Source organism: Prunus persica, chromosome G2, assembly GCF_000346465.2.
Source record: "Prunus persica cultivar Lovell chromosome G2, Prunus_persica_NCBIv2, whole genome shotgun sequence".
NCBI classification, from domain to species: Eukaryota; Viridiplantae; Streptophyta; class Magnoliopsida; order Rosales; family Rosaceae; genus Prunus; species Prunus persica.
In genome coordinates this window covers 21,395,805-21,421,334 of record NC_034010.1, presented here as the reverse complement: position 1 = coordinate 21,421,334, position 25,530 = coordinate 21,395,805, and the positions used below count along the sequence as shown (strand labels likewise).

General features: G+C 36.2%; 4 protein-coding genes and 1 pseudogene across 4 annotated transcripts; 1 reads left to right on the top strand and 4 right to left on the bottom strand.

The window, feature by feature from the left end:
* LOC18785036 lies at nucleotides 1,310-4,778 on the bottom strand (annotated as a pseudogene).
* Nucleotides 7,714-9,302, top strand: LOC18784754 (remorin). The gene is made up of 5 exons (XM_007218389.2): nucleotides 7,714-7,954; nucleotides 8,096-8,146; nucleotides 8,280-8,367; nucleotides 8,559-8,640; nucleotides 8,797-9,302. Exons 1-5 carry the CDS (start codon nucleotides 7,777-7,779, stop codon nucleotides 8,989-8,991), a joined length of 594 nt encoding a protein of 197 aa, XP_007218451.1. The 5' UTR covers nucleotides 7,714-7,776; the 3' UTR covers nucleotides 8,992-9,302.
* LOC18784987 (transcription factor MYB3) lies at nucleotides 9,072-13,018 on the bottom strand. The gene is made up of 3 exons (XM_007218080.2): nucleotides 12,247-13,018; nucleotides 11,262-11,391; nucleotides 9,072-10,976 (listed from the first exon to the last, which is right to left on the bottom strand). The coding sequence occupies exons 1-3, from the start codon at nucleotides 12,380-12,382 to the stop codon at nucleotides 10,115-10,117; spliced, it is 1,128 nt and encodes a 375-aa protein (XP_007218142.1). The 5' UTR covers nucleotides 12,383-13,018; the 3' UTR covers nucleotides 9,072-10,114.
* On the bottom strand, nucleotides 15,979-17,787 carry LOC18787177 (LIM domain-containing protein PLIM2b). The gene is made up of 5 exons (XM_020558073.1): nucleotides 17,491-17,787; nucleotides 17,063-17,159; nucleotides 16,918-16,949; nucleotides 16,575-16,664; nucleotides 15,979-16,460 (listed from the first exon to the last, which is right to left on the bottom strand). The coding sequence occupies exons 1-5, from the start codon at nucleotides 17,623-17,625 to the stop codon at nucleotides 16,161-16,163; spliced, it is 654 nt and encodes a 217-aa protein (XP_020413662.1). The 5' UTR covers nucleotides 17,626-17,787; the 3' UTR covers nucleotides 15,979-16,160.
* LOC18786106 lies at nucleotides 18,342-24,441 on the bottom strand. Its single transcript, XM_007220576.2, has 14 exons — nucleotides 24,341-24,441; nucleotides 23,705-23,768; nucleotides 23,390-23,591; nucleotides 23,107-23,181; nucleotides 22,892-22,993; nucleotides 22,670-22,710; nucleotides 22,256-22,369; nucleotides 21,291-21,405; nucleotides 20,984-21,174; nucleotides 20,781-20,897; nucleotides 20,213-20,293; nucleotides 19,811-20,046; nucleotides 19,504-19,543; nucleotides 18,342-19,201 (listed from the first exon to the last, which is right to left on the bottom strand). The coding sequence occupies exons 2-14, from the start codon at nucleotides 23,756-23,758 to the stop codon at nucleotides 18,617-18,619; spliced, it is 1,953 nt and encodes a 650-aa protein (XP_007220638.1). The 5' UTR covers nucleotides 23,759-23,768; nucleotides 24,341-24,441; the 3' UTR covers nucleotides 18,342-18,616.

The window sequence follows — 25,530 nt, the reverse complement described above, 5'->3', positions numbered from 1 at the left end:
TTTTCTAGCATTACTTAATATTGCGTAATATTGACCAAAGCGATCAAAATTTTCTCATCTAGATTTCCATTAGTCTTTTTAAACCAAGTGGAAGGATTAGGCACTAAGTAAGGCTGCTCTAGTTGACGTGCTTGGACAATTTGCACTAATTAGTTTTGAGTTTGGGGAGAAAGAAAGTCGTTGATCATTTAAATACAAAATTGCCAAGTCCATGGAAAATTTAATTTTTTTGACAAAATCAACCGTGTTCATTTACTTGAATGTATTTTAAATAAAATATTTATAATAATAAGAAAAAGTCAAAATATATTTACCATGACAAATTACTGGATTTGCTCAAACATGTTGCAATGACTACAATTTGAAGTTTAAGGGGAAAACTAATTAATCACATGGTTTACTTTGACTTAGTTACTCTCTGACTTTTATTTATTTATTTTTGTTTATTATACATCCACTTTGTTGCAGAGCTCATAAGTCACACGGATGTTGAGAGAGAGAGAGAGAGAGAGAGAGAGAGAGAGAGAGAGGGAGAGAGTTACAAGGATGATCAATTGAACACTGTAAAAGAGTGAATGTTGCAGAGAAAAAAGGTTGTAACGTGCTGATGAGCTGATGAGTCGCCGCATCTTTTCTTCCTCCATTATTTATTTATTTTGGTAGGACAGTAGTGTAATAGTTGCTTGCTTCCATTCAAATAATCGATCACTGTGTTTATGCAATATGCTTGCTTTCTAACGTGAATTAAAGAAGATGAAGGAAAAACGTGAATTGGGTTTTACCCTTTTTAATGCGACTCTTTTACGATTAAGCTTTCATGGTTCGCAATCTAGTTAAGAGCTCATTGTGAAGTGATAAAAGTGATTATATTGGAAAGGGTTAATCGTTTTATTAGTCCATGAACTTAAACCCAATTTACATTTGAGACCTCAATTTCCAAAATAGTTCTCGTGGTCCTTTAACTTCACTTTCGTTAGGACAAATGGTCATGCCGTCAATTTAGTTCTTTTCTGTTAAATGTATGGGCAAAATTGTATTTTTGTATCAAAATTTATTAAAATACGAATAAAAAATTAAAAAAAGTAAAAAAGTAAAATTAAACTTTCCTTTTTTCCCTCTATCCCGATTTTTACTCCCCCCAAAATTTAAATTTTTTTTTTGGGTGGTTTTTTATGGTATTTTCTTTTATTGTTATTTTAAAGATATGATTTTTTATTCATTTTTTTTAATATAAAAATACCATTTTGTTCCTGCATTTAACAGAAAAAATTGACAGAAGTAACGATAGGACTAGTTGTGCGAACGAAACTAAAGTTAAAGGATCACGGGAACCATTTTTAAAATTGAGGTACTTAAATACAAATCAGGTCTAAGTTCAGGAACTAGTAAAACAATTAACCCTATTGAAAAGCACATGGGAGGGCCTCTCATGTCATAATTAGACTTGCCGGCATGTGTAACCCACATCACTTTTGTGAGTTAGTGCTAATGGGTGAAAATTCTGTACAGTGTACAGTCTAGATAGGTAGGGACTGAGGATGAAATTACGCTCACGGCCTTGTGGGACGGATTATTTGCCTAATAGTAAGTGAACGGATTGAGTTCTTATGACTTATGAAGTTCAGAGTAAGTAGTACGTAACCTGCAAAATTCCTTGCTTCCTTTGCTTGCCCCACTAGGGACTCATAATTGGAGACAGAGAACCAATCTTCCGGGTGCGCATTATTGGTCCCAGAATTGAGAATAATATGCAGGCAAAGAAAAATATATTTACTGATTCAAGCTCTCCATAATATTCGTATCGTTCCTCTAACTTTTCTTGTATGTTCAAATAACCATTCTAGTAACACTTCCACTTGAAGTTTTCCTATCAACAACAATTGAGTTAAAACCAGAGGATCAAACCTTCATCCAGGGTGGCACTAAAAGTTTACTCACGAAAAAGTCGTGCAGCTGCTGCTAGTAAGCAAACTGAACTGAAACATTAACTGTGAATCTCCTACCAGCTTGTTTCATGAAGAGATGATATGCAGAAAGGAGCATTTTAAAGCATTGACAGCTGACAGGTGAAACAATGCACGCTCCCTCGTTAGACCAAAACAGACCCTTCCCTTTATATTATATTCTTGAAGCTGGCGGAACTGTTCTTGTCGAACCACATTGATATACTGAAAAGCTCTAAATAATCAGTGCAAAGTATTACTCCATTACCATATTAATTCCACAATGAAGATCATAATATGCACAGACCAGAGTATTCACTCTGAGTATCCACTGGCCTCACTATATCATGGCAGAGAATGCGTCAAAATGTGGGAGTTTCAGAGGCTAATTACTAAATCATGGCAGAGAGAATGTGATCATGCAGCGCTTGTTTCAAGCGATCAACCACAAGAACCATTTCAGAGCCGTGAGGCAATTGTCCAACAGTAATGGAAAAAAGGTAAACAGGTTGCAGAAAGAATGAAAGCAGAGCTCCTGAAATACTTCCTCAGTTTGTATTTTCCTTGGCCATCACCATTAGGTCCAATTCAAAAAGCAAGTTTTTGGCATCACCATTTTGCAATTGTATGCTTCCATTGCTATCACTTTGCTTACTATAAACTTGAGTAAGACACTGAATCTGTGCATAGAAGAACCTAGTGCCAGAGAAGCCAAGTATACCAATAAGCACCATACACTAAAAATATAAGGTAGAGATATAGTTAACAAATGCAAATTCCCCCCAAAAAATTGGTACTTTTCAACTAAGCACACATAATTTGGACAACTAAACAAATTAAATTTGCTAATGAAATGAATATATAATCTCGGCGTGGGAATCATTGACGACATCACCGTTGGAGCTCAAGAGTGAACGCCCAAGACATTTGGTCCCAGTTCCCAACGCGACAACTTCCAATTGCGATCATGCAGTGCTTGTTTCAAGCGATCAACCACAAGAACCATTTCAGAGCCGTGAGGCGATTGTCCAACAGTAATGGAAGAAAGGTAAACAGGTTGCAGAAAGAATGAAAGCAGAGCTCCTGAAATAAGAATATGTATGACCTCATCAACTAACTTATAACTAGTAATGCCCATGTAACCAAGTACGGCCAATATAATCATGAAGATTAGTCAAACTGGCTCAGTCTAGGTACACCATCAAACATTCAAGGATGCCCGACCAAAAGAAGCAAGGTATGTATTTAGACCAGAGTTTCCATATCTAAGATTGGCTGAATGAAGCCCTATCTTGGGTACATGATAGATCAAATGACAAACCTTGAACTCCAACTACATTCCAACGAGCCATCTTGTCAGAGCAACTAACTGATAAAGTCGTATCACCACGACCAGGCTTTCTTTGAACCGAGCCAATTAGTTGTGAAGCATCACCTGAAAATAAGGTAACATACAGATGCTACATGACTCAAATCTCATGTCAAGAGTAATGATTCTTTTCTCAAAAAGAAGCTGCCAACATTCACTAGAAAAATATTCAACCCACCACATTAAGGTGAAAAATGGAAACATAAATTTTTAGCAAATATAGAACAAAGAAGAGGACAAGTACAAAATCCCATTACTATTAGTATTTGGCAGAGCCTTTTCATTTATTGAAACATTAAGCTCGTCCAAAGATGAACCCCGTTCTGTTGGTGAGATGTCTTTTGAGGGAGACAACAGTGAACTCGGAGATGCAACCCCACCTGCAAGAAAGGAGAATAAGTATAATCGCAGTATTGGTTTGTCCTGATAAAGATATAAAGATCTAAGGAGGGCAAAAACCGAAGAAAAAAGGACTCTCTTTTTTTGGATATGAACAAGAACTGACATGGTAGTTGTGATATGTACAAGTGTAATTGCAAACCCTTCCTCAGTTTGTATTTTCCTTGGCCATCACCATTAGGGTCCAATTAAAAAAGCAAGTTTTGGCATCACCATTTTGCATTTGTGTGCTTCCATCGCTATCACTTTGCTTACTATAAACTTGAGTAAGACACTGAATCTGTGCACAGAAGAACCTAGTGCCAGAGAAGCCAAGTATACCAATAAGCACCATACACTAAAAATATAAGGTAGAGATAAAGTTAACACATGCAAATTCCCCCTAAAAACTAAGCACACATAATTTGGATGCATTTCATGCCACATGAAGCATAGCACTCGTAAATTAGCAACTTTTTATTTATTAAAATCGTGTATTAGCAGCTAAACAAATTAAATTTGCTAATGAAATGAATATATAACAACAAATAAAAACCTCAGTAAAGATCTTCGAGCTATAATCTCGGCGTGGGAATCATTGACGACATCACCGTTGGAGGTCAAGAGTTAACGCCCAAGACATTTGGTCCCAGTTCCCAACGCGACAACTTCCAATTCTGAACAATTGAAAATGTTAAGAACACTGTTTGCTTTCCAGGAGAGTGCAGGAAAATCAAATTTAGAAAAGAAAGAACGAAGGAAAGTAGGACCTTGAGAAGGAGAGGAAACGAGGAAAGCGACCCCTGAGTCTTGCCTTTCTTGGGAAGAGAGTTGTAGAGTGAGAACACCTTGTCCGAGACCATCTCGGCCCAGTCTATTTTTGAAGAAGAAGAAAGAGCAGACGATGGCGTTTCGAAGCAGGACGGCGACGCCACGCTGCAGAAAGTGGTGGTCGGGGTGAGTGGGAGAAGAGAGGCTCCCGCCTCCGATTTCTGGTCATTCGGACCACTACGTGGGTGAATTTGGATTGGGTGGACTTCCAAATCATTTTTTGGGTCTAGAATTGGGCCAATCTTGTGTACCCAAGAAGAAAATAAAGGAGCCCAATTTCACCATTTTCCATAACAACACTGATCCAAGCATAAAGATACCAACTACAAAATGATTGAAGGGAGATTTGAACTTAATACCTATTTTAATATTAATAAATTATCACTAGTCTCACCTTTAAGTGCTTATGTGAGAAGCACTTTTACTGGTAAGGGTGTTTTAGTTAGCTGAAAACGATTTCAGCCATTCTAAAAACACTTCCAATTCTTGTTAAATGAAATATCATTTATCCTCCTACTTGAGCACTTCTCGATCCCCTCTTTAGTATGAATTATGCTATTTGAAGATCAATTATGCTATTTGTGCCATTTCTACTGACTCATATAGGACCCACTTATATTAGAGAGACGATCAATAAGATAGTCAATAAAAATGATGCAAATAATAGCACTCTTATGTGGGATCTCTTAGTCCATATTCATAGCGATTTTGTTCTTGTTTGTAGGATTGACAATCCTCTTGCAATTCAGAATTGTCTCATTAAGAAGTAGGCAAGTAGTAATAAGTGCTCATCTACAAAAAAAAATCAATAATGGTTGGAAAGTGGAGAATAATATTTGCTTGTGCTTTTACCCCTAGCGGTGTTTCATTATCATATAAGATCTTGATTCTAGGTTAAATAGATTGATTGGTACTGGTAAAGGCTGATTAAAATTTAAATTAATAGAAAGTGAATTATGCGGTGTAAAGTCTCTCATACCTTGGGAATAAAGGCAACATGAAATGAAAGTCCCCAACATTATTATTGTTGATATCCATTAAATTAATAATAAAAACTGAGACTAAAAGACACCAGTTGAGATATTTAGCAAGATACCAACACAAAGCAATGCTCAACATCTCAATCTACATATCTATACCAACACAATTATTATTAAAAAAAAATAATTAAAAAGAGATATTTTGTTATATACTTATTTTTAGCATTAGTGATATAAATAAACCCTATATCATTTAATTTTTATAAACAAATTCAAAAAATAACAGCTGATCTTAGTAAATTTAATTTTGATTATTAAATTACTTTGATGCCCTATTTAGTGTTTTGGATTTTTTTTAGGTTTTAGGGTTGGGCTTGTTTTAAGAAATTAATGACAGTTTTGTAATTTATAAAAAGTTCGAAGTGTTTTTGTTATATTGTAAATAGGATTTTGGTGTGTTTCTAAAGTCCATTTTATGTATATATATTTTTTATAATTTGAGCCCCTATTTGATATAATAGTAAATTTCTCGATAAAAAAGAAAAAAAAATGTAATTTATTAATATATATATATATATATATATGAGAAAATATGAAAGGCCAATCAGTGTGCCAGTTGGTGAAGAGCAAAATACTCCACATCACAGCGTCACTGCATGAACGGTGCAAATGGCCGAGATTGGCGGGGCCAAACCCACGTGGTGCGCCAACCTGCCAGCCAACATGCTTCAATCTGATATGTCAAATGCTCAATTGTTTGCTTGTACGCTGAGACCTCTCCAGTCCAGAGCGCGTGGAACTGAAGAGATTGTCCCTTTTTTTTCTATTTTTTTAAATCCCAAAAATACATAAGCTCATTACATATCTTTTTTATCCGAATAATACTAATTTACTTGTACAAGGGAAGTTTTTATCCGGTCTTTGTCATTTGTATTCTTTTTCCAAATTAAAAAAATTAGTAGAAGAAAATATGTAGAATGGGATGCATAGTAATACATTTAACTTCGGATCAAATAATAACTCAGAGCCAAATGTGAAAATAACTTGGCATAAGTTATTTTCTTTTCTTTAATTGATTAAGGACTTTAAATCTTCTTGATTTAGAGAGCTTAGACTACTTAAAATGCTATTTTCGCAGTATTTTACTTTTTTCTTTTATGGTTCCAAGTGGTGTATGACGATCAATTTTCTATGGAATATTCTAGATTACATATTTTGACCAAAAGTAGTCAAGAGCTGCAAAACTTTAGTAGAATTATGTCCTTAGGCCTAGTCCAAGAAGTGAAGTTTTCTAAAGGTTTTAAAGGGATAAATAGGTGGTGAAAGAAAAAACGATCTTGTTTAATGTACAAAATAATTTTTTTGAATTTATATAAATTAAATTTGGTTGTTGAAATTCAGTAGGGTTGCTGGTGATCGAGCCTCATACATAAGCAACGATTGTTGAAGAAGGAGGGATGCATTCACGGGGAAATTGAATTCCAAATGGTTGAAGATAAAATTGGACCACAATCAAGCTTTTGTGATAAATATATTCTACTCATTCCATTCAATTCAATTGAAAAAGTGAATTTATAGACTAATTTTTGGTCTAGTGATATTTGTCTGTAATTAATTGAAGGCATGTTCGACTTATATAGATAACGATGACGATATATATTCATGATGAATTTAATACCTAACCATGATCTAATATTGATCCATTATAAATATATGTTGTAAATATCAAATTGTTTGTAAATAAAAAAAAAAACTGAAGAAAGATTCCAAACCTTGGTTCAAATATTGTGAAAAAGAAAAAAGAAACTTTAAGCAAATAATCGAAAAGGAAGGAAAAATAAGGAAAACAAAAAACAAAAACAAAAGAGAAAAAGGAAAAAGGAAACAGAATATGGGTTATTCCCGCGTTATCTACGCGCGTAGGAATGACCCACCATTGTTTCACAATAAAGGCGCACGCATCCGGTCAAAAAAAATCTTAAATACGGTCCCAGCAAACGATGTCGTTTCATCTCACCACGCTTGCCGACATAATCATATCACAACCGCGCCTACGTGGCATCACTGTAGCAGTTTAAGTACCCGTCGACATGGGATAAAAGCATTTACGCGAAAAGCACACGCACCGTCAGATCCAACGGGCACAAAACATCAACGGCTAGCATGGATTGTGGGCCCTCCACTCCCTCACTCACGTATATATACGAAGAGACCGAAAGATGTGAAGTGTGTCAGTGGAGAAGTGGAGAGTTATCCGTTGAGATTTTTGAGAAAAATGGGAGCAACAATGGAAGAGGAGCTGAAGAAGGCAGAACCCGAGCCTGCTTTACTGGCTGAGCCTCCTCTGGCCTCGGCCCCAAACGACCTCGCTGAGGAGAAGGCCGTGGTGCCTCCGCCGCGCGAGGTTGATGTCAAGGGAGTTGATGATACAAAAGCCCTTGCCGTAGTTGAGAGTAAGTGAAAGCCTCTGCCTCTCTCTCTCTCTCTCTCTCTCTCTCTCTCTCTCTCTCTCTCTCTCAGTGAAACAGTAAAAAGATGAAAACTTTACAGAGTGTTTGTGGTAAATTTTATTTCTTTTTGGTTCTGTTTTACAGAGGCTCCAGAAACAGAGGTGAAAAAGCCTTCTGGAGGATCAATTGATAGAGGTGATGAATTTAATTTAATTTAATTTATTTTAATGAAATGATGAGAATGATAATTCCAAATTATGCAGTAGTGGATGAGCAGAGAGATAACCCATGTGGTTGATTGTGGTGGTGTTGATGTTTTGTTTTTCAGATGTAGCTCTTTCACATCTTGAAAAAGAAAAGAGTTTGTCTTTTATCAGGGCATGGGAAGAAAGTGAAAAGGCTAAGGCAGAGAACAAGTAAGGCTTGATTTTCTCTCAAATCAATTGTCTTTCAATTATTGTTATTGGGTTTTTTCTTAATAGTTCAAGATTTTGAGTCAATACTGCTTTGAAATAAGAGCTGCATTTTGTGATGAGTTTTATATGTTGTAGTTTTATGAGTGATCCCCTTTTTCCAATGGCTTATGAAATGAAACTGGCAAACACAGGGCCCAAAAGAAACTTTCTGATATTACTGCATGGGAAAACAGCAGGAAAGCAGCTGCGGAAGCCAAACTGAGACGCATGGAGGTGACTTCCTTTTTCTTTTTTCTTCTGTTTTGATTGGAATTTGGAACCAACCTCAATTTAAGTTTGGAACTAATGGGATGAAATTAACCAAATTAGTTAGAGACTTGGAATTCATTTTAGTTTATATTCAAATTTAACAGTTTCATTGGTTATCAGGAAAAATTGGAGAAGAAAAAGACACAATACGCAGAAAAAATGAAAAACCAAGTTGCTCTTCTTCACAAACAAGCAGATGAAAAGAGGGCTTTGACTATAGCCAATCGCGGGGAAGAATTCCTCAAGGCGGATGAGACCGCTGCTAAATACCGTGCAACTGGAAGTATTCCAAAGAAGTTCCTTGGCTGCTTTTGAAGTACTGCTTTGAGCCTGGTTTGAAAACAACCAATGTAACTTCTGGTTTTTTCATGTGTAAATCTTTCCTGGTTTGTTCCTTTTTTTTTTCTCTTCCCCTTTTTGGTCGGGTCCTGTTTGGTCGATGTTTTGTGTGAAAACAGACTGGACAATCAGCAAATGTTCGTTATCGTCCATAGTTGTATAGGAAGTGTATTTGATTTGTGAGGTCCAAGTTTGTTATTTGTTATATACATTTAAGATCAGATGTTGCTGTCCTTGAGGACTGAAGCTTTTTCTAGTAATGGGATAACTCTACACTATTCATCTTTCGTTCTTGCTTCATGTTGTGTTGAACTTTGCATTGTCTCTCTGCAATGCTGATGGTTTAACATTTGTCATGCGCAGAAAATGAGTAGGAACTGTTATTGACACTTCATAGAGGTCATCGTGCACTCCTCCAAGTGCAATTTTCCCTTCTCATTTTATACGAGAGGAGTGCCGAATGACATTTTTGGAATGCCCACAGCAGTTCCCAATCAGTAAATGAGTTTTCAAATTTCAATATACTGTTGGGAAGCTATCTTCTGTGACTTGTAATCACCTGGAACTTGACAGTAGATTATAGCCTCTTGGGGTTTGCTCAGCTTTCAAAACAAAGCTTTCGAGAAACTGGAAAAAAAAAAAGACCAAACACTAAGCAGATAACAGGCAATAAGAGTCTCTCTGAACTGAAACAGAGCATGGCAATGACGAAGCCTACTTCCTCTGTGTGCTAACAGCATCTGGCATTTCCTATGCAGGGGCACCAGTATATTAAAATTTTAAATAGTTTTAAGCCGACCCCAAGCTGTGTTCTTGGGGCATCAAAGTTATGTCATTAAGACAATAAGAGAGATATAACTAGTTGATTCATGTCTGAAAGGATTGAGGAATATGTATCTACTATATATACTGAATCCTGAACAAACTAAGATTTGTTAAGGAAAGCTTACTTAGTGGTAACAGCACTGCCACTTTTAAGCTAAAATGTATCAAAACAGGACCCTTACTCTTAGCTCTCTAACTAAATTGACAGCTTATAGAAGACAACCACCAAAAATTCGAGCAGCACCTCAAAAAAAAGGAAGCTCCTAAGCCTGCTTCAGAGGGGGCAAATGAAAGAATTGGGTGTCCACCTAGCAGGAGTTGTTGCATAGTCATCCACATTGTCTTCAAGGAAGCTCATGTCATTGTTAATGGGGAAATTCAGCAGCAGCTGCAATGCAGTGTCCGACGAGTCCTCTAAATCATTGGAACATGAGGAGTCCGACCCGGCCATCACATCTTTGGTGTTCAACCGCCAGGGCTTGTACTCCACATCTTCAGTGTTGGATTGGAAGATCTTGTATCCCATATCTTCAGTGTTGGTCTGGCAACTTTTGTATTCCAAATCTTCAGTGTTGGTCTGGCAAATCTTGTATCCCACATCTTCAGTGTTGGTCTGGCAAATATTGTGTCCCACATCTTCAGTGTTGGTCTGGCAAATCTTGTCATCCATATCATCGTTTTGATCTCCGGCCATGGTTGATGACCCTGTTAAGGTGTTGCCAACTTCTGTTGTCACAGCTGACACTGATCCACATTTCGTCGATGAAGATGCCTGAGACATGGGGCTAGGGCATGCAGATTTATCCACGGTAGTGAGGTTTCTGAATGCTTCTCCAACTTCAGAGTTCCATAAGCGTAGAAAATAGTCAGGCTCAGATTTCTCCGGAGGTTGGCTGAAGAGTGATGACTCCCTGGAAAGCCGAGCCTCAGCTTCAAGCCTAGCACTCTCCCATTGTGCCATGTGACGGGTGGCAAGGGAAGCAGGTGCTGTGCTAGTTAAACAGTTAGAGTCAACGGGCTTATGTGTTTGTGGATCAATCCCCATGAGGAGGAGACGCTTCTTCAGGTGTGTGTTCCATAAATTCTTGATCTCATTGTCAGTTCTTCCAGGCAACTGAGAAGCTATAGCTGCCCACCTGAAAATTGTTTTTTGATACAAGCAAGAGAGTGAGAAACAGGACAAATTTTCTGCAACAGATTCAACTTAACACAATACGTTCAATCATACCATGATATTCAGAATATGCTATAACTTTTCAAGTGTTTTTCATCACATAATATGAATGACAAGTTGGTCTTCACGTGGTCTTAATGTCTTGTGTTGTTTAATACACAGTTAACGAAAGGTAAATCAGTTCTAAATTTCCAAAAGATGGGCGTATCACAGTTCGAAAGCAAGCCGACAATCGCAAATGTACTACCTGTTTCCGAGTATGCCATGAAGCTGCATGATAAGCTTCTCTTCATCCTTGGTGAAGGGGCCTCTTTTAATGTCTGGCCTAAGATAATTTGTCCATCTGAGCCGACAACTCTTCCCACAGCGTAGAAGACCTATTGAAAGAGAAAACCACACTCAATATATGAACAAGACCAAGAATCTGAAACTAAAAATGAACAAATCAAGCACAATATTAATTATTTGGATTTAACCCCAACTTCCTATAATGTTTTAAACATAATATCCAAGCAAACTCAGAGAAAAGGGGAGCCAGACATGAAAAGAGTCAAAAGCAATTATACTTGTACAGAACCATACAAAATGTTAACAAGGGAGGCAGCAAAACAACCTTTTAAAAGCAATGTCTATCTGGTTTTCTTCAACACAAAATAAACGTTGAGAAAACGATTAATCTAGACTAATGGTGAAAGTTTCTCAAAGTAACTTTGGTTCAGCGCATTCATCCACACACGCCAAAATGAAAAAGAAAGAGGAAAAGAATAAGGGGAAAGTAATAAACAGATTTGCTTGCAGACTGTAAATAAAAACACATACAGAAGGGGAAGGTAACTATAATTTAACTCATTCACCAAAGAAAAAGAGGAAAAGAAAAAGGGGAAAGTGGTAAACAGATTTGATTTTGCAAACCAACTTATCAAAAAGAACATAATTTCAAGTAAGCCAAGAAGTTAATGGGGCCTCTGGGACCAAAGACTAAAACCCATCACTCCTAGTCCCTCAAAGTTCAAGCACAACCATCTGACTCAGTAGACATGAAGAAAAACTTGACACTGTTAAGTTAGCACTTTAAGATGTCCTTTACATCACATGAAAGAGCTTTTCTTTTACATCAGAAAACAACAAACCAAAGCAGCAACTTTTGGGTGTCAAAAGGCAATATGGACCAAACCAAGACAGAAACCAAGTAGCATACAGAAAGAAGGAAAGTAAGAAACACCCAAAGAAACCTGCAAGCTTGGGGAGAGAGCGCCAGCTGCCATGGCCATTATTCTTGTTGATATAGTTCAGAAGAGCCTCATCCTCTTCAGCTGACCATGGCCCTCTCTTCAATCCTCTATTGTCACAACAAGGAGACCTTCCCATATCTCACACACCCTTTTAATTCCCAACACAGAGAGTGAGAGAAACACAACCACAACCACCACCCTCCACCAATCCACCACTACCAAACACCAACAATAAAGATCCCAAGTAACCCAATTTAAAGCTCCACACACCCTTATCTTTATGAGGAGAAAAGAGGATTTGCAAATTAATGCTGGAGTTTGATCTCTATCTGGATGAAAAAGGAGAAGGTGATATATATTTAATATATAGAATTATGGATGTGGGTTGTCTGAAAGGAAAGGAGGTACAAGTTCAGCTAGTTTCAAGCTGTCTTTTGCAATAAATGTTTGGGGTTTGGTGGTACGCAGAGAGAGAGAGAGAGAGAAAATTGTATCATCATTGAAAAGTTAAAGACTTGGCCCCAACAATGAAAGAGAGTTAATGGTGGGATTTCTTTTTTTGAGGTTTTCATTTACACTCAACTGGAAAGAGAGAGAAGCCAAATGCAGGGAAGATGACAGTGACAACATTAATGGTGGATTCTCACACAGAAAGACAGAGTAATATTTATTTAGAGAGAGAGAGAGAGACAGAGAGACAGAGAGAGAAGAACTTGGAAGGCATTAATGGCAAAGACAATGACCTGCAGTCTGCAGAGTACGGACACACCAAGACATGAAATGACCATGCATTTCCATTTTCCTCTATGTTTCTTAATTTATAAGAAATTTTAGAAACTACCCATTAAATCTAGCTAAGCCAATTAGACCATGGTTGGTCACTCAGGAAGTGGAAGTGGAAAACTAATCAAGATCTTTTCTTCTCCATTTTTCATTCTTGCATGCAGAGCAACCCTCGTTCGATTGGTTCGAAACTTGAGGAAGTGGAGGAGAAGAAGAAATTAACTGTGGGTTTGCTCAGTTTTCTCTGTTGGCTCATTGCATGGATTTGAAAATATTTATTAGATTACAGGCTTTATTATAAATGCTCTGCCCCAATAGAAATAATGCTTGAACCAAATTTTATATATTTCATTGAATATTTTCACAATTATCATAATAATCAAGAGTTCATTTAATTTTTTTTCCCTGTTAGTGAATAATTTCTATGTTTGCTGTTTGAAATTGGATTGAGGAAGTTGAGGAGAGTCAGAGAGAAGTCAAATTTGGAAAAAGCGGGGCAAAGTCCATTTCAATCCCAATCTAATAAATGTGGTCAATTGAACTTTCAAAGTCAAGTTTCTGCAACCCCATGTTACTCTACTCCTTTGGTTCATGCTCTTCTTTGCCATTTCCTTTTTCCACTTCTATTTTTTTTTTTTGGTATAAATAAATTTCATGTTGACAGAAAAGTACAGAGAGTCATGTGACATGTTCATATATGCTACACACACACAAAAAAAAAAAAAAAAAAAACTACATGGTGCAGTGAAAATCTCCTATACCAACATGTTCATCTGTGTCAGGATTAAATTACTGGTCTTGCAAACATTTATACCATGATATAAATAGCTGAGACCTGATGAGATGTATGAAAATCAAAATCTTCATGGGAGGCATGGATAATGGTATAGTTTTTTTTTTTTAATAAAAGAAAATTTTGTAAGGGTGAGAAAAATAAGTGGACAAGAAGCCAACAGTTTTGCTTGTTTATCTAATATTTCTCTTTATTAGGCGGTGGAGCATTAGGTTTGTAGGCTCCTAGGGATAAGTCTGTCTGTGAGAACTGTGGCTGGCTGGGGTCAAGCAATAAATATATATGGCAGAGAGACGAGAGATATGGAAGGAAGGTTGAGGGTCTTGAGATTTCAGAGTTGGCCTGTTTTTCTTGTGTTGTCGGCTGCTGCTTCATGCTTGTACTATTCACACATTAATTGAATGCCTAAGGACTTTATTTACCAAAGGCTTCTAAAGTATAATTCACTTGATCAAGTTTTTACAATAATTGATGAACAGCATGTGATGCAAATTTGACACTTGAAATTGGATGGTAAGTATGTGTATTGATTTGTGGTTTTTTGCACTTGAAAAGGAGTAAGAGGTTTGTTTAATTTTCATTTTGAGTTGTCCTGCTCTTTTCATGCGAGTACAATCTTCTTTTTCGTAGTGTAAATTGGATTTGATAATCACCTTGTCAAGCAAGGTTTTGCATTATGATTTCAAGAAGATAAAGTTTTGTTGGGGTTTTGGTCAACACATTTCCATTTCCAGCACTTTAGTAGTACGGAAATGTTGATTCCATAATTTTGATGTAGACATTTAGTAAAATGATCACTAAGCATGAAAACCTATTAATTCCAGCTAGAATCATCATTGCGTTGCTTTCAAAATCAACATTACTTTTTCTGTGGAGAGGGATGTTCAAACCACAATGCTTGCTGCCCAAGCAAGCAAAAGCAATTCTATTTCCAACCAAGGTGCCATCCCAAATGGTAGCTGCAGATTCTGTCAGGTAGCTACCCCCTTGACCATGAGCATAATAAAAACCAAGGAAATAAAAAGTTGTTTCTTTACTATTAAAAAAAACAGAGTTGTTTCTGCAATCTGCATAGATTAAAAGGTTGTTTCTTGTCTAACAAGTAAGAAAAACAACTTATCTAAAAAGCACCAAAGGGTGTCGCAGACCCCAGTAGTACAAGGAAAAAAAATAGCTTTGAACAAGTGATTCTAGTAGTAGATATGTACAAAAATCTTAAAAGTGGAACAAAAAATCAAAGGAAAAAAACAGTATGAGATCTCCTTTGGAAGCATTCAATAAAAGCTAGCTTTGAAAAAGTGATTTTTACCACCAACAGGTATGTTTGCTTGTAATATTTAGGTATAGTTATTCTGCAAGGTATATATGCCTCAGCTAGCAAGATCCTAGCATGTATCACAACTATACTTTGTTGGCAAGGTTAGACAATGATAGTTCATATGATGAATTAAGTCCAGACAATATGATGAAGTTCTATATAAAAGTGGAATGTGTGCTAAACATTTCTTGCACCAAATTATAAGGAATAAAGTTTTTTTTTTTTTTTTTTTTAATTTGCTTTTGCTTTTCTGCGCTTTATAAGTTTCTCTCTCTTGATGGGCAACTAAAAATTATGTAGGAAGAAAGAAAGTGGAATAATATGATGTGAAAGTGAATTTGGGAATTGGAGCAATGAATTCTCACTATTTTTTTTAAAAAAGAAAAGATTTACAATAGTGGAACACTGTAGGCACCGTTATATATGCATTGAATTTATATATAAACACTAAAACCTATAATTTGAATGATGTGTGAAATATTATTATTATTCTTGCATTAAGATTTTTAGAAAAAATACACTGATGACATTATTGTAGTTTTTAGGTTTTTCAAGGCTTGTATGGTATATTCAGTCCCTTTAAAAAGTCAAATAAGTTTTTTCCTAAGATTTGGGTGTTGTAGGGTTTTTCTATATTTTGGGCCCTATTTATGGGTTATACATGAAAAGCCCAAAAAAAATTACAAAAAGTGACAATAGGAGCACTGTTTTCTGATAATTTCCCAATTCATTAGAATCATGAACCCAATAAAAAATAACTTATTTGAATTGGTACAAATATTAAATTTCCCACATTAATTTCTCAATAAAAATTGAAACAAAAAAGAGGATACAACTAATATCCATGATGATTTTGTTTAAACACAACCCACCAAAAATCAGCTTACAGTCTCAAAGTAATCTGTGAACAAGTTATACATATATTTGAACAAGATGGGATAGCTTGCTCCCAAAAGAAAGAAAGAAAAAGAAAAAGTTCAGGTAGCTCTGAAAGGCAAGGAATTTGTGGCAAAATGCATCTTAAGATTCCTCTGGTGGTGGTTGGTCGGTCTGGTCCTTAGATTCTGCTTCTGTTGTTGGTTCTGGTTGTGGCTCAGGAGGGGCTTCTGCAGCAGCTGGCTCAGTAGCTAGTGCATTTTTCCTGTTTGCAGCAGCCTGGAGGACATGGCTGTAATTTCCTTTCTCCAGGAAGAGCTGAGAAAAATGGTGCTTGCAGTAAAGAACTCCATCAAGAGCAGCATAGGATGAATGTGTAAGTGGGCAGCCCCCATGAGCACACCTGAAGCATGACTTGTGGTAACTTTCCCCCTCCAATGTCACCTGTTTAAATTAGAGCATCAGAGAAAATGAAAAACAATTAAATTTCTCAATCTATAAACCTAGCTAGTTTGTGTTTGCTTGTGGAAGAAGAAACTACAATTTCCTTTGGGTTACCTTCTCCAGTGGATAGACTGTCTTTGAGCAAGTTGCACACTTGTCTAGGGTTCCAGAGAACATGGAGGAGAGTTTGCTGGGGGCCCTATTCTGTAGAAAGTATCACAGTTCATATTAATACCTCTGCAATTTTAAGATCAATATATATACACATATATATGTTTGGTCAAATTCCAATGGTTGACATTCATCCTAGAAATCAAAATACTTTGTCTGGATTTAAACTAAGTTTGAATGCCAACCATTGGATTTGAAAATCTAATGGTTGGTGACCATGGTCAATGGACAATATGCTTTTTTCTTGGCATAGGATATAGATGCATGTGACAATGAAAATACATACCAGTTGTTCATTTTGCTTCTCAGCAGACTTTGCTGCAACAAAATTCATCAGAAAACAACTAATGTTAGCAAACAGAGGATTATCTGTTAATGATGCATATTAGCTAAAAAAACTAAAAGAAGTAAAGGTAAGGGAAAAGTCTCACGTTGGAAATTCTTGCTGAAATTCCCAGATTCTTTGAAAAGCTGCTCAAAATGAGGTTTGCAGTAGAGGACTCCATCCATGGAGGAATAGGTGCTCATCTGTCAAAAATATATTTTTCTTAACCATTTGCATATTTGGATGATATTCAACCAAGGGTTTATGATCTTTCAAATGAATCAAGTCTTGGTCATAAATATCAAAAATTAACTTTGCAAATGTCCATGTCTCGGTGCCATTAACTGCCTTGTAAATTTTTTCTACTCAATACGTATGGATGATTGTGAACCGTTGATGTAAGTTTTACAAATCAATCAATGGTTGACAATCGTTCACGCCTAAGCCGAAGCAAAACTTTAAAAAAAATACACACATACGTGTGTTGCAAAATTAAAACACAGGTAAAATGTGATGAGAGAGAAATATATGTACCGAGAGAAATCCTTTGCAGTGGCTGCATTTGAAGCAGGATTTATGATAAGGTAGTCCTTCAAGGGACAACATATCAACCACATAAACAGTCTTATCACAAGCCTTGCATTTATCCAGAGTTCCTGTAAATGCCATTGTTTTCTTTCTTCAAAGAAATCTTAAAAAATCCCCCAAAATATTGTTGAAAATGGTTTCTTTGTCTTCAACTCAGGTGCCTGAGGGATCAGAAAGAACTTGATCACGGGAAGAAGCACCGTGCTTGCTACCGGCACCTCAGACAAATCCAAATGGGATTGAGCAAAGTCTCTGATTTGTCTAAACAAAACTTAATTTATATCAGATTATAATGGATTTTGAAATGCTAGTAAATGGAAGACAAGTGAATGGAGTAATTTATGCCCCTAATTGTGGAATTTATCCGACTGGATTGGAGTAAAACAAGGCTGGTGCTCTGACCTTTTCAAGAGAAAATAAGAAATTTATATTTGAGATGACAAAATGATAGCCAACTATTTTGCTATTTGGTTGTTGGTAGTTATGTTTGTTAAAAATAGTATGCTTTTAATTGTCCAATGAGATGTGTGAATCACTCCAAACTGTTGAAATTGCAAATTTGCAAGGGCCAACCATCTGATTAGCAATGGCAAAAGATAGATAGTGTTCAAGCAAATAGGTTATTTTATCTGGAGCCAGTGAACCCTTGCCTCTTCAGGAATCCTTGCTATTTTTACTTCTCAAAGAAAAAGAAAAAGAAAATCCTTTCTATTGAAAAGTATACAGATTGGAGTGCTATAAATATTATGGTTTATGGGTTGATGCTAGATTTTCTTGTTTCTTCAGCAAAATCAAACTGGCCAAACATAACTTTATTTTCATTTATCTGAAGTTCTGAACCAAACTATATCTTACAAATCATCATAAGGACTGTTGAGAATAAAATTATTTCACATTGAACTCTGAATACAAATTGGAAAAAGAAAAAAGAAAAAAGATTGACTATGTACAATATATGCTCTTGACCCAAAAAAAGAGGTATATTATATGCCTGTTTAAAGAAAAGCAAATTGGGTATACATGTGTGAAAAAAAAAAAAGTTTTACTGCAAAACTCACCCCAGTAGAGCAAGTCATGCTATAAGAGTATTTGAACGACCCAGCCATGGAGGCAATAGAACTTGCTGGCATAGTATGAGATCTGAGATGGTCTTTCCGTGCCGGTCAATCCTTCTAGAGCAGTTCACACCGCCATCAAGAATGTCCCGAACCACAACGTTTAAAGATCGGATTCCCTTAACTTCATAAATTTCCACCTTTACATTTTCATTGACCCATTTGTCTCTTTCATTGATAGCATCCATGTCCGGGAATGGAGAGGAATTCAGAAGAGCTGAGACTACTTTCTTTACCCACTGGGGTGTTATGATTGACTTTAACCTCACTATATCTGGAGGAAAATGTGGGATCATGGAAAAATTCAAGTCATTTCCTTTGTCTCCAGCTCGGACATGTGCTACATCATAGAGTGGAATCTTGTGGCCAGATGGAGCAGGAGAGAATGCACTTCCAATAAATGGACTATCCGAATTGGTAGAAGATTTAACTTCATTCGCTTGTGTCATTGACAATCCAGACTCATGCGGAAGACAGATATTTGATGTTAATGCTGTGGTGTGCTTTACTGCTGTCCGCCAGAGTACATGTTCACGCTTGACCTGAAAGACCAAACAAATAAGTTTTTCTTCAGAATTTCTCCACTTCTGCACATTGTTATGTGTAACAAAAATCTGTCACCAGTTTGATCAAAAACCTAATCTTATCAGTCGAAACTGCTAGAAGTTTGGTTGGACTGGATTTGGAAGTCAACATCATGGGGTGCAATAAGAAGAAAGGGGAGTGAGGTAAAAAACTAATGACGAGAATATGCTAATTATGGTCAAAGTTTCAAGTTCAGCAGATTAGACCAAAAACCTAAAGGATTTATAACTGAAGAGGGAAGGAGAGAGCAAGTAAATACCAGATATTTTTCAAGGATGATCTCTTTCTTGTGTCCGGTGCTGCATTGAGTAACACAGTATAATCAAGAAACAGACAATGTAAAAGGCTGTCAATTAGTTAGTCCTAAATCTACAAGGGTTTTAATTAGTTTCTTTCTATGATCTGCAGCATCTGCTAACCGAAGGAATAATGAACAGTAGTTCAGTTTTCAGCAAAGGTCTCACTCATAGCAATATAAAGGAAAACAAGGTCTCAGTGGGATTTCTTAAGCCACAAGCTGCTCATTTGGGAGGCAAAAATGACGCAAAAGCTGATAGGAGATTTACCTGATACCACCACCACCAGCTGGTCCATTTGTATATAAAGCAGTAAACTCTCTAACAAAATGGACTGCATGTTCCTTCAGCTTGAATAACCCATCCATGCGTAGCCTAATATCGCTAACCATCCGAGATGAAGCATTGTCACTAAGACTGGTTGCCTTCAGGCTATCAAGCCCAATTATATAAGAAACTACATGGCTGCTAACTCCAGGAATTACTTCTTCCATCCATGATCTAACCTAATATAATATGGAAATAAGAAATAGCTAAACTGATTGGAGTTTTTCAAGTAAAGCACAACCAATATAAAGGATGTCATTCAAAAAAGTCAAAACCAAGACACAGTGATACATGCAATTAAAAGGAATAACAGTGACACAGTACAAATGTTTTAAGTTTATTTACCAGAAACTCAGCAGCTTTAGCACGTTTAACACATTCGTATCCCCCATAGGATATTTCTCCCCATCCTTTCCAACCATAGTCCTGAAAACTAGGAAAATGAAGTGTTAGCCAAACAAGAAACCAGCCAACACAGTATTAAAGTTCTTACATATAGAAAAAATTAACTGCATATTCGAAATTAAAACAAAATACAGGAAGAGCTACCAATAACACATGGCAAGACTTGCTTAAATTAGTGGCGGATAAGCACTGAGTCATAAAAAGTGTAATGTTGGCTCTTGTAGCATTATATGAGGGAACACAAACCCATAAAAGATTTCTTACTGAAGAGCAAAGTACTTTTCCCTAAGGCGTGCAGCTAAGGACAATAAAAGGAGGTTACAGGGCCTAGATCACAAAGCCTAATAAAAGTGATATATTTTGTAAAATTAAGTTGCTCAAAAAGGACTTTACACAAGCACCATATCTACCAACTTGAACTAGAAAGAAAAACCATGATACTTTTAAAATTGAATCCTTCATCCTTATCCATTAGTTCAAACTTTTCTATAAACCATAAGAATGTTACCTTCGGTACCAACCGTAGAAGTTTATCAGGCACTGATACTGCAGATGGTTTTGCTCCAGCACAGAGAACCTTACAACTTGATATGGGGTAGAATGAAACATCCCGAATATCAATTATCTGCAGTAGAGAACATGATATTTGTTTTCTTCTTAATTCTGCCCTATGTTCCATAATAAATGCTTGAATACACTCGTATAACTTACCACATCAGGAGTGATATAAGCACCGGGATCCCCAACCTCATAAAGAAGTTGTTCAGCACAAGTACTGAAATTTAAAACCCCACCAGTACCCTCTGCCTTTGCTACAAATACTTTTCCATCAGAGCTTATTTCAGCATAAGGGAGTGACAAATCCAGGAGTTGAGAGAAAGACATATTTCGAGACTTGTCTCCTAAAAGAATGAAAAGAAATGCACAAGCAGTCACATAAACATGAAAACAAATTGCAATTTTATCGTAATAACCCCTTACTGTGCTAGGATGAAGTTTAACTTAAACAAAATCTCACCTGGGTGCATGAAGTAGCCTCCTGTTAGTTGACAACCACACTCTAGAAGATGGCCAGCCAAAGACCCTTGTGCTAGCTGCTCCAAACTATCCCAGTTCCAACCGAGTTCGTAGATCTAATCATACCCCATTATAACCATTCAGCATTCCTTCTCAAAGGAAATAACTACATAAAAAAAGTTAACAACGCAAGAGGACTAAATGTTTTATAGTGTCAATAGTATTAAAATATACTTTCAGATAAAGATATAATTACCCCCAAGATATTAGGTCCAAAATCCACTTAAACGATGTTTGTTTGAAATAGTTAACTTGCATGATTTTACCAGAAAGAAAAATATGATGTTGCTCAATCACTGCAGTCATCTTTGATGTAAGATACCCTTCTTTACCTAAATAACTTCACCAACATTTCAGTGTTTATAATAAGTGGTACATATTTTAAAATCTTAATTTCATCTTCGAACTGAATTTCAATCTTGATGACTAAAACCAAGGAGAATGAAAGTCTGAGGAAGGGCAAAACTAACATGGGTGGAAATTGTCATGAAATAAAGTCTTGGGAAATTGAAGCGACTCATCCATATGGTCACAAAGGATCAATAGATAGTATGACCTTTTTTTTAATCAACAGATAATATGGCCTTGTATAGGTCATTATGGTTGGACCAAAAAAGATTACATAGGTTTTAAGGTTGAGCTAGTTTATTCAAATTGTAAACCAAGATTACACTTCTTCACAGAAAATTGATGGCATGGATGATTTAACATATACAAAAAAAATAACAGTAAAACATTTGCTTAACAACAAAACAAGCTTGAGTTACCAACACCACTTGGTGTCGTGTGGTGGTAAGTGGGAGTCTCTCCCTTGCTCAATGCTTGGGTTCAAGTCGCCACATCCTCAAACAAGGCTATGGGAGTCTTCCTAGGAAAATAACATTCCTAAATGATCAAATTTCATACCATAGGTGCTAAAAATAAGGCAGCATCTGCAACCCTTGAAGTAATTATTACGTTTGGTTGATACTTTTCCAGACATTCAACAATTGGAGCTGCTCCCAGATACGTGCTAATACCCTTCACAAATTAGAACAAAAATATGAGATCCACCTTTCACAAGTACAATATAAAGGAAAAGAGAAGAGGAATCAATCTCTATGGATCAAACTCACTCTTCATCTGATTTGGAAGAAATATAGAATACTGACACTAGTTTGCATACTCCCATGATTGCAGGAGTAAAATATTCATGGAAAGGAAGGATGCCCCTAAATTGTGTGACTAACATGAGATGCCAACAGGAAACGAAAAACAAACATTGTATATACAATCATCATTTACCAATAAAAATTAAATGCAAGAGTACCAGATTCTTACTCCTTCCATGATATATGACTTCTCATGAGACGATCCTGAACCTACACAGACAATGGAAACATTTTTGTTACAATAAATAGAAGCCTGTGTTTATATAACACGGAAAGATATGTACATAATACAGTCCTGTAATAAGCCTCTGTCGAAAGGACTGTGTTATATTGGTCTGCAGGAAATCCCTATAGATATATAGTCTACTTAGTCCCTTTTACTATCGATTACCTGTGTTTGCAACAGAAATCTCATGAGCCACAGCAACAGAAACACTAAGCCCCAAGCTGCTTGCTATTTCTATAACCTTTTCCTGTGCCCCATGCGGATCCACTTGCCCGACAAACAAAATATAATATTTAGACAAAGAAAAAGCTTCAGAAAGTAGAATTTTGCAATCATAAAAGATGTAGAACTTTGCAGACTGCATTTGTTTAGTTTCTCACTTGCACCCATGTTGGTGATTATGCAAGTTCCTCTCTCAACAGCCAAAGGTAGGAGCAAGCGCATCCAATCAGAAACTGCACTCATGGAAAGGTACGAGAATGACCAACTGAAGTGTCCAATGTTAGCAAAATTGAGAATTTATTTGGAAACTTCTTATGAACTGTATGTCAAATTCTCATTCAAGAAGATTAGCACAATATCAAAGAGGTATAAAAAGACTTAACATGCAACCAATGAATAAATGAAGAATTTCATAACCATCCATGAATCATAGACACGTACTCCTAGAGTCATAACCATCGCCACCTGACACCATAACTTGATACCGTTCAGCAAGGGTGCGCTCTGCTAGGCATTCAAGCACAATATAGTTCAGTTCTTTGACCCTCTGTAGCAATTTAAGAGCTGCAAAGGGCCTGTCACCTCCAAACCCAGCTCCACAACCAATGTAAACCTTGTCCCTTCTTTTTTGAGAATTCTCCCTCTGCAGTTCAAACTCAACATAATCAATTCTCTGAATCTTTGATAAACCAGATGAAACTTTGAAGTTAAAATTACTTAAGGCAGACAAAAGGAAATAAGAATAATAACACTAACCAGCTTGATCACACAATTACGAATCCCATCTACTTCCTGAATTTCCATTGTCATCCGCAGTGTGCTGGCATTAACAATATGAAATGGTTTTGTATTAATGAAATATGTATTGATGCTATTGGGTTAGGTTGCATTTTCTTATGACTTTCTATTTAATACCAGTATGCATCCCAACAATCAAATAACAAATAAAAAAAGAAAGGACGATCCGTTAACCCACTAATCTGCAAATTATCTATATTCATATAAGCCTACAAGAACAAGAACAATAGTCTTTGAGTAACATTTCCAGGATAAACACCATCAAAGCCAGTATATGCTCCAAATTCATTTCTAGAACATTTCCAGAATCCCCACAAATGAAGCCCAGATGCTACCTCAGCATCAATTATCAATTATGATCAGAACTAAAAGAATATGAGACATAAAAACAAAACCCAAGTCAGCAATTATTCAACTGGGTACTTCCAACTCAAAAACGAACTGGGTTCTGTGTGTTTAAGAAAGTGATTCAAAAACAGGAAATTCGGATAAGTAAAAGCTCATACAATCAGAATTTAAGCCATTCAGTTAATGATCATATGGAATAAAACATGAAATCAATTTTGTTCTTGCTAAAGAGAAAGATGGTCTCACCAGGAAGGCCCGGAGTAGAAGGCAGAGCAAACTTAGGCAAAGATTCGGTCTACGTTGTAAGTGGGAAGTATTTATTTTGGCCTTTTTGCTTGCTTTGCTTGCACTGTAGTTTTAGCACATGTTTTTTATTCTAAGGGTCCTACTCCATTATGCTTGTGCATTGTCCGCTTCTATTACAAAAGTCTATATTGATACGCCTAATCCCAAATCTTTTTTTTTCTTCCAGTTTTGGTTATGGATTAGCTGTAATGTCTTCATACAATGTGTCAATGGCGACTCTTGAGCTGGCATAGCTAGAAATTGGTGTTTCTGTTTGTTTTAATTATTTGTTTAATTATTTTTATAGAACGATAATATGTTTTGTCCCACTGTTAAAGTTGACAACATGACTTAATTAAGTAGAGCTATTCTCTATATGTTGTCATGCCCACACATTCATGGGTGATTTTTTTTTATCATAAATAAGAATAAAATATTATAATGCAGGTATCAATTCAATACCAATTGGTTATTGATGGTGATCCGCAAGATCTTTTAAGTACTAATTTTAAGTTTCTATAATTTTTTTTTTTTTTTATGAAGTGGGGAAAGGGTCGAATTCGGACGCCCATAAACGTATATCAAGTAACATAAGAGCATGTGTAGTAAGGTTCAAATTATGTAGAATGTTATACAGAATCAATCAATGATGGGTAAAGAGATCTAAGATGTTTTAAGCACTAATCCTCTTAAGTTTCTTAAACACTTTACCAATGGTACAATTTTGAAATTATATTAGAGCTAGACCAATGACAAGGGTTTTCTGTTTTTATTTTTAAGTTAATTTAGGTTTTAGCCATAAAAAAAACTTTCAGTTTTGGAAAAAGCCAAAGTTTTTTCAAAAAAGACAAAAAAACCTCTTAATTTTCAAATCAAAGACATGCAAATGTAAAGGATTTCTTAGAAAATTCAAAAATAAATAAGGGCAATTTTGTCCATTTTAACTTCTTTAAAAAAATTTCTCTCTTCTTTGGCCTTTTCCAAAGCCTCATTTCCAATTTCCTTATGGACTTTAAGCATTTGAAGTGCATAATCATCATTTTAGAAATTAGAATCTGAATTTAAAACTCGTGTTTTGGGTGAGACAAAAAACAAGAAGTTACTACAAGATAGATTTTGCTCTTTATTGATTAAAAATGAAAAAGAAAAAA